General features: G+C 46.3%; 1 protein-coding gene across 1 annotated transcript in view; it reads left to right on the plus strand.

Annotated features, from left to right (window-relative positions):
- CCDC50 (coiled-coil domain containing 50) overlaps positions 1-9,064 on the plus strand; it is a 33,159-nt gene that overhangs the window by 4,659 nt on the left and 19,436 nt on the right. Inside the window, exons 2-4 of the mRNA XM_035891239.1 lie at positions 2,318-2,380; positions 3,729-3,858; positions 8,568-8,658. Coding sequence (XP_035747132.1) covers positions 2,318-2,380; positions 3,729-3,858; positions 8,568-8,658 — 284 coding nt within the window. The remainder of the gene's footprint in view (positions 1-2,317; positions 2,381-3,728; positions 3,859-8,567; positions 8,659-9,064) is intronic.

Genomic DNA, 9,064 nt, shown 5'->3' on the forward strand with positions numbered 1-9,064 from the left:
CCCCCCTTTTTTTTTCTTTTTTTCAAACTGTCAAGAGCAAGTGCTGGTTCTTGAGTATGTAGTAGTAAAAGCACAGCCCTAGATTTGGGCAGACTGTTTGTGGCTCTGTATCGAGGTGTGTTTGCTTCGCTCTGAACTGATAGTAGGGCTCAAACCTCCGAGTTGGATGTGCCCTTCCAGCAGGCCAGATGATGCTTGCTGGAAGCAGAAGGTGGTTGTTCCACAGTCGTGCTATGAAACTGAAGCAGTATTAGGGACCACAGAAATAAAGTCTTTATGGGTAAGATCCCCTTGCCCTAGCTCATAAAAACACATGCTCGTGACCACCAGGCACCCTGGGCATGTCACCTGCAAATAGCACTGCTGCCTGCAACTCAGCTGTGGCTTTGCCAGATCCGTGGCCGAAGGCAGTGTTTCTTTATACACAAATGCCCACTGGAAGTATTTCAGTGCTATTTAAGGGTTTGTATCCTCTTTCCTTTTTTAAAAGAAGTTGCAATAAAAAAAAAAAGCAACAACAAAACCTTAATTGCACCATCCAGAATTGTAGATGCTTAAAGTGAGTCACTATGGGATCATAAACCATAATCTTTGTCCTCATCTCCACCCTGCTGCTTGTCACCCTCCTTCCCCGAAGCGCTGCTTTAGCTGTTAGGAGCTTTTGTCATCTGTAAAACACGCTTCAGTGCAGAAAGACTCAACCAGAAAGTCTGTTGAATACACCAAAGAATAAAGCGTTTTATCTGACCTCTTAGCACACACAACTAGAAACTCCTCTAGATGTTTTGCGAAGATACCTGGGCGCAGAGAAACAGCTTGATGCTTCTCTAGCAGAGCACGTGCATCGATGAGAGAAGAGGGAAGGCTTGTGGGACCATGGCTTGGGAAGATTCGGCTGCATTCTCATTTCCTTGTAGTATTTTCCGTCCTTTGCAGTAATGGAAATGTTTTATTTTTCTCTGACTCCGAACCATTTCATGAACGGGTTCCTCATAAATTCCCCGTATAGTTTTGATATGTTCTGGGGGTTTTGGGGTTATTTTCACTTTCTCTTCTAGGCTGTCGCTGTGCTCTGCTAAAGAGAAACCTTGGTCTTCCCCAGAGGTTTTGCCTGTGGAGTGGTTCGTACCTCCCTCTGCTGCTTCTGAAGCACCTTGTAGTGCTCTGCTCTGTGCCGTACGTTTTAGATGGGACATATTCCCCTTTCGGGTCCTGTTAAGCTGCTTAGCTTGTCACATTGAGGGGAAAAACAAGTGACAGACCTCGCCAGTGTAAACTTTTCAGTGCCCCTGCCTTAAACTCCCCTTGAAGCAGTCAGGAACCCCGTGTGTGGCAGATGCGCGGAGCTGGGGGCACAGGTCGCAATTTGTCCTTGGTTCACCAAGAAGTTGATGTGTACCTACCACCAAGAGGCTAAACCAGCTGCTGTGTGCGTGTTCCCGTCCCCGTATGTATGTGACTTGTGTTTTGTTGCCCCGCTGCCTATCATAACAAGTTAAAAATAAGCCCTGGTGTTTTTCTACAGTGTGGGTAGAAGCATTCCTTTGAAAGTTCAAGTGCGAAAGTGATAGGCATTGGCAAAAATCTACTCCTTTCAGACTGGTGCCAAAGGGAGCCCGTCCCCTTCCCGTTTAGGTTGTCTCTGGGTAGTTTTCAGCATCTTTTTAAGAAGCTGTGTTTATTCCAACTGGTAATGCTGTGATTGATCTCCTATCTGGGTTCGAGGTACAAATCCAGCATCTGCACTTGAAAAAGTCAATGAAGCGTACAGGAGACAACTATAAAACGATTCCTGAGCTGGTTGAAATGCCTTGCAGCAAGAGTCTGCTCAGCCCCTCAGAGGTGGTGGTGTGCATGTGTCTTTGTGTGGAGAAAATACTATTCTCGGAACCTTTAACCTGGTAAAAAAGCTGTAGTAAGCACAAAGGCTTGACCTTGGTTTTAGTTGAACACACTAAGCGTGGGTGTTGGTGTAAATCTGGTTGGAATACAGGGTTTTGTACACAAGGCCTGATCCAGTGGGGGCGTGGGCAATTATGGTTTTAAACTAAAGAAATGGAGGTGGAGGGGGGAGCGGAGAAGGCTTGTTACACAAACAGGGACAGAAAAATAAGTACATTTAGAAATAACCACAAGTGCAGAGGGGGAAAAACCCACAAGTACAGACCTTGGCCCGGTAGAAAGCAAATGTGTCAGAAGCCTCTCTGCATGTATGCTCCCCCAACCTCCATAGCGCTTCTGATGCCGTTTTGGTTTGGTTTTGCTTTTTTTTTTTTTCTCCTGATGCCAATTCTCTTGGCTTTGTTTCCCTGTCCAGTGTGTCGAGACTTCGCTGTTCTGGAAGATCATACCTTGGCCCATAACTTACAGGAGCAAGAGAGTAAGTAGCAATGATCTTTGGAACCAACTGAAGCAAATTTGTCCCAACAGGTGTCTGTCTCTGGTTTTGCTAAGAAAAATCCTCACTGCTTCTATTTCATTTTTATTCTTTTTCATGGAGTACAGGTTATTATTACTACTGTCTTCACTGTCCTGTAACACTACTCTGTGTTCTGCCCCAGCTCACATTGTACCCCGGAGATAGCGGCATTTCACGTTTCAATTTTGTGCTGTCCTTTAGAGTTGAGTTTGTTTATGCCATTTATGACAAAATTGCATGTGGGAGTGCACTTGAGGTTTTGTTGCTGTGGAAGGCTTTTAGAAATGACTAGCAATTTTGGAAGCTTCAAGTTTTATAGGCTGACCTGAGGTGTGACCAGAAGAGGTCTGTTTATTTACTTATTTCAGAATTGCCAGTGCCTTTTGAAAGGAGGCTTCCCTTTAAGACATTTTGAGGTAGGGAAGCTGTATGCTGTAGGGTTTAAAAAGGAGGAGAAAAAAAAGTACAGCCAGGAACTTAAAAGTGACTGGTGATTTTTTTTTTTTTTTTTTTTTTTTTTTTTTAATGTGCTTATCTGTTACTTGAGGTATGTTTGCATTACAGTTTCAGGTGTGGTGGCTGCTGTTCTGCTTTGGGTGCCAAGACCATTGATATCCACCAGTGCTAGGTGCTAATACTGTTCCAGCTGCTGCCAAGCATGCAGGCTCTGCTGAAGTTGTGCCCTTGCTGCTGGAACCTGAGACCACAGAACTGAAGCTGGCTCTCAGCTGCAGCTCACGTAGCTGCCTTTTCTTGCAGGCAGCGTCCATGTATGGTAAAGGACTCGCTGTAGTACTCTGTTGCTCTGTTGCTAAATATAAAGGTAGTGAGATGCTGGAACTGGTTATGTTGAGAGTGAGAAGAGTTTCCTCCTAGAGGTTCTTACGAATAGATTAGGGAAGCACCCATGAGAAGTGGTTTGGGTTCAACTCATCCTCACTGGCCTCTGGTGGTCCCATCCAGCCCCGCTTTATTTATCTTGTGTAATTTCCTGTGGCCAGAAAATGAAATTCAAAGCCTAAAAACCCCATTCCCTATAGATGTGGATGTGATTAAGATATGCAGATCTTTGTTTGTTTGGTAACAGACACACGTATACAGCTCCCTCAGTGCTGAAAAAAGTCAATCTCAAGCTGCTAGTGTGATTCCAGTTCAGGACTTCCCCACCTTCAGAGATCTTACGTGGTGTGTCCCTGCCAAGAACTGTCTTCCTTTCTGACCTGGAATCTCCCTCCCACTTGCTTTGTTTTGTTCACACCATGAAGTTCTGCAGGCTGATTTGGGGGTTCTTCTCTGTGTTTATTTCCAGTTGAGCATCACTTGGCAACAAATGTTCAGCGTAATCGTCTGGTGCAACATGACTTGCAGGTGGCCAAGCAACTGCAAGAAGAGGAGGATCTGAAAGCACGTGCTCAAATCCAGAAACACCGAAAAGACTTGTGAGTTTGGGATGGAGCTGTTGAAATGCTCGTCCCCTTTGGTCAGAGCACTGAAATCGGCTGCTTTGATTTGAGTCAGTTGACTGTACCTGGGACTCAGGCTGATCAGTCATTTGCTTTTGTTTCTTCTTTTCCTTTGGCTATCTGTTGTTGTAAAAGTATCCATACTAGGCTCTGGCAGAGTAATGAGGACAAGTTGGGAGTAGGTGGCCCTGGGGCCCGTCCTGGCTTGGATTCCGTTGCCTGACCATGGGAAGGAGCCTTCCTGTTCTGCTGCCTGTTGGCAAAGTGGGGTAACATGGCCACTTGTGCTGACCTTCTCCCTGGCTAAAGTCTGAGAAAGAAGAAACCGCACCGCAGAAATACACGGTGTTAAATTCTGTCCCTTGTGCAAATGGCAGATATGGGCATGTTTGCGTTGTGCCTGATGAGTGCCTTTGAGGAGCGGGGCTCAATGCTTTTTGGTGTCCTGCTGCACTGAACAGCTGAAAGCCCCTGCTTGCGCTTGCAGATGCTGCAGCGCAAAGTGACCTGGGAAGAGGAGCTGCTGCCCCAGGGTCACCTGGGGAAGATAGGTGTTGGGGGACAGGCCTTCTCTTCCAGTCACTGACTTCTGTAGCTGCCGTGGGAGGGTGTTTAATGGGCGATACAGTTTGCTCTGCAGGTTTGCTCAGGCCCCATGCACCAGATCTAACCCTGTGGCCTGTGATTTGGCTTTGTGTGGTGTGGCTCTTAGGCTGCAGAGCTGGTGTAGAAATGAAACGTGGGAGTGCAGAGCAAGACAAACTGTACGTTTCAATACAGAGTTGACATTGGTGCTTTTCTTTCTTTGTTGTTGTTTCCCCCCACCATCTCGCAACATGTGAGATATAACAAATGGGTCGTGGGGGAGGGCTAGGTTGGGTCCCGATGATGAGAGGCGGGAGCTTGCTTTCTGATGGGGTTCCCTGCAAGTGCAGGGCGCATCTCCTGGTGGCTGTGCTATGCCCTGCCATGCCACCCACCAGGTACAGTTGGTGGTGGATCACAAGCCCTGGGTGGCTCATCTGGCAGAGGCAGTGATGGAGCAGCAGAGCTCTGTGTTGCAGATGTGTGAGATACAGGACTGGCTTCAAAGGAGCTGCTCATAAAAGATTTGAAGCTGGGGCGTGACGGATCAGCTGCTGTTTTCAATGTTCCCAGGCAGCACTGGATAGACACATATGTGTATCTTGAATCTGTGCTTTCTTTCAATAGCTTTGTCTTCATTACCAATTAGAGAAGTGAGCATGTAAATGGCAACATAAAAATTAATTTTGTATGGCAGAGATGATTCCTTTTTGTTACTTGCTGGGAACTGCAAACAATTTTCTTGTGGTAGGGCTCTAAAATGGGATTTACAAACTTTGTGAGCCAAGTTACAGGCAGAACTGCTGATGCAAAATGTTGTGTCAGCAGCAGTTCTGCTCCTGAAAGCATGAGCTCTTCTGCAAGAATAGTAAAGAAAGTTGGAAGCATCCTTTTGTAATTGGATCTTTTTATTCCTTAATTCTCTGTACGTTCCCACTGTCTCTTCCTTGTGCAAGATCAGCGTGTTCTGGCAACAAGATGATCCTTGCTGTTGTTGCGTTCTGTATCATCTAGGACAGTTTGACACTGCAAGGTGATGGGAGGAGTAAAGGGGCAGAACTGGGTGGTCTTTAGAAACAGGGAACATAAAAAAAGCTCTTCAAATTTATGGGCTTTCTTCTGTCTTTCAAATCCTAGATGATCACAGAAGGTCTTTGTGAAGATAAATGAGAGAATAGAAATAACTTTTCTTCTCTTTTTAAGAATTCAGGGAAGCATCAAACCTTATTTTCATGCTGCTTGAAAAGCATCTCTCGCATCTAGCTGAGCAGCCTGCATACTGCGAAGCGTAGTAGCAAGGCTGCTGAATACTAATGTGAACAGTTCCTTTGACTGTTTCCCTTAAATATTTTTTTTTTTTTTTTTTTCTCTCCTGATTTGACAACAATTAGTTGTTACAGCCAACGGGAATGGGAGCTTTCTGATCACACTGACTTCCCCCCCCCCCCCCCCCCATGTAGAGTTTCCCTGACACCCTCAACACTCCTGGCTGCCCAGGACTGAAGGACACCTAGGTGCGATGTTCAGGGGTGGTGATGTTTGTGCTGCTCTGGCTGATTTCTGGGGACTGATGGGCACCTGAACTCCCATTGAAGACTGAAGGACAAGAAGAGCTGTCAGAGTTCTTTAACTTATTTTGTTATGCTCAGACAAGTTGAAACACTAGTTTGTTAATTAACTAATCAAGTCCCAGTATTTAATTACCACTGAGCAGTAAAACCCAAAATCTAATCCTTTGTTCCTGTTGAGTGGATCTTGGAGATCCATATGATATACTCCAAGATGTTTGTCATCAGGAACAAGAAAATGCTTCTGCTCTTGCAGTACTTCTAGTGTTCTTCGCTGCGAATGGAGAGTCCATGACCTTGTTGCCTTGGCTCTGGAAGACTATTAGCTGTTTCTGTCTCCTGTTTGCAGTAGGATGTATTTTAAGCATTTAGCAAGTCAGTTGGTCCTGATGAAATTGGCACCTTAGCTCTGCTCACAGGTGCTGGGGGAACTGGAGACGTGCAATGCCTTGATATGTCTGACCTTTCCAACTTATTTTCTACCTGGATTCATGTCCTCTGAGACTGGGGTCATAAGGGATCCACTATCTTAGACCCACTGACAGCCTGCTCCCCAGGATTTGCACATTCAGCTATTGTTTTGCTGGGGACTGTGGTTCTCTGCTGGTACCAGGTTTGCTAAGGTCTGTTTTTATGTGGCAGGTTCAAGAACTGGATTTGCTGCTGTGTGGGCTCGTGTGCCTTTGAGCAGGTCTCTCCCTGGACTCAAGTGGAACGTGCATAGGCACACACACAAGCCACCAGGCTTTATTACCTGGATGAAAGAAACTGATGTCTGAAGTTCTTTGACCTATTGATAACTGCAGCCCTAGAAACACTGAAATTCATGGGTGCCTTCCAGGACATCTCTAGACATGGGTCAATTTACAAATATGCACAAGTGTTTGTGAGTGTGGTGGTCTGGGAAAGGGAAGAACATGTCATGTTGTGATACTGACTTGGGGTTGATATTAATAACATGCCGTTTACAGTTGCAGGTCTGCTTCCAAGGGTCAGTTGACAGAAATAAAGAACTTTCTTCTCCCTCTCGCTGAACATTCCTTTTCCTTGCCCATGACAGATTAGTTGTTTCTTGGTGGCATTTGTCCTCTAAACTCTCTTGCAGTGTCCTTCCTCCCCACCCTAAGCCTCATATCCACTCTCTCTTTCTCTCATTCCTCTTCACTTTCTATAGAAGAAGGCTGTGTGGCGCCACTGACTGCTCCAGCCATGCCACTTCTTTCTGGTTTGCTACAAAAAGCACTTGTCTTGCACTTAGTATTTTAATTTCCTCTGCTCATCTCCTACGCTCTCTGCCAGTCTTTGCTTCCAAGTTCGCTAGGTCATTTATGCCCTGATCCTTGCTCAAGCCTAGAACGAGTTGCTCCAGCCTACACAGCACAACTTTGACGTGGCTGAACCTGCTTCTCTTGAAATATTTGCTTGACTTCCATGATACGCTCTTGATAGTCCTCCCATCACCTATCTGATGATCATTGCCAGTGTAGTCTTCAAAAGATTGTATTCTAATAAAGCAAGCTCTGCCTGCCGCTGTTCCCATTCTCATCTCCTGTGCCTCGCCTTTCAGCAGTCTCAGTTGCAGAGATAGCTTAGATTGATTTTTCTGACCCGTTCAGAGCTAGTCTCTGGCTCGATTTCAACAGTGCTGGAAAAAAAGAGCTCTTAATCTTTCTTCTCAAATCCCCCAGCCCTTTTTCTGGGTTGCCCTAAGGAACCCCTGGCCACCGTTCCAGCCTGTTTGCCAGGCATCGGCGTGAGTGGCTGAGTGTAGCACAATTCTTGCAGATGCTTTCTGTATGACATCCCTGAAATACGGCCTTCCCGGTTTATCTGCAGACACAACCTCATTTCATGTCTCAATTACTTCGGTGTCTCTCTGTCCCTAGTTAATTCAATCTTGTGTTGTTCCTGCATCCGCATGGCACTGTGATGATGGCTTCCTCACCCTGTGTTTTGCCGCATGTTGGGCTCTCGCCTCTTGGCACCGGTCCTGCTTTTGTGCTTCATCCCACCTCAGCAGCATTTCTCGTTCATTACTGAACTGCCACCTCCAGCCTCCGCTTGGCCTCCGTACTGCGTTTTGCTGTCAGCATTTCTGCACTCTCTCCTTCTTGGCTTTCACGTGAAAACCACTTACCAGAAATGCCTGCATTAACCTAAGGCCCTCCTTTGGCACCAGGTGTGCAAAAACTCCTCAGCAGAATTAGGCTGTTTGCAGAGACTCCTGTGCGCTACCTTGGCCTGCCCGATCTTATGGTTCCTACCTCCTTTCTTAGCAAACTGCCTATGAATCTGTTTTCTCTTGCTTTATACTTTGGTTGTGAAAGTTTTGGGAGCTATTTTCTAAAACTGGCCAGCAGTAAGTACAGGGAGTCCTGGTCCCTGGTGGGGATTCATAGGCTCTGCATTAATACAGAGTAATAATCCTTCTGTGTAAATCAGATGGGGTCTTTAGGTCTCTTACCTGTTTCTCCAGGCTGACTGATGCCTGTGACTTTAGCTGCTTATAATCCTTGTCTCCTTGCCTTCTAGAGAACGACAGGACTGCGAGATCGCTCAGGAAATCCAAGTGAAGCTGGTATTTGAAGCAGAGCAGCGCCGCAGGCAAGAGGAAAAAGATGAGGTAACCTTTAAAGCTGCAGGGATGGCAGGGCTATTTGTAGCAGCTCTTTCAGTGCAGGCATTTCTCGGTTGTTAGCCACAGGAGCTGGCTTGTACGGTGTCAGTCCTGGTCCTTGCGGTTTTTGGTATGCACAGAGCTTTTGGGGAGTCCTGTTACAGGAATAAGATACAGTCATAGTCCTCACGCTCAGGGGTCATAAGGGACATTGATGCCGGTGGCCTTGCTAACGAAGAGGGCGAATAATAGGTTGGTCTTGTTGAGGTGTTCATTGCCCTGGTGTAGGAAAGTGTAATTGCTTATGCAGTCTGAGGTCTGCTTGCTTTCTCAAATGCAAGGGGACAGGTGCTGCTTTGGGGAGAATCCTGGGCCATGATTGCTTGGTCTTTGCTACAAAGACTTCAGCAGG

Source organism: Egretta garzetta, unplaced genomic scaffold (assembly GCF_000687185.1).
Source record: "Egretta garzetta isolate BGI_Z169 unplaced genomic scaffold, ASM68718v1 scaffold333, whole genome shotgun sequence".
Lineage (NCBI taxonomy): Eukaryota > Metazoa > Chordata > Aves > Pelecaniformes > Ardeidae > Egretta > Egretta garzetta.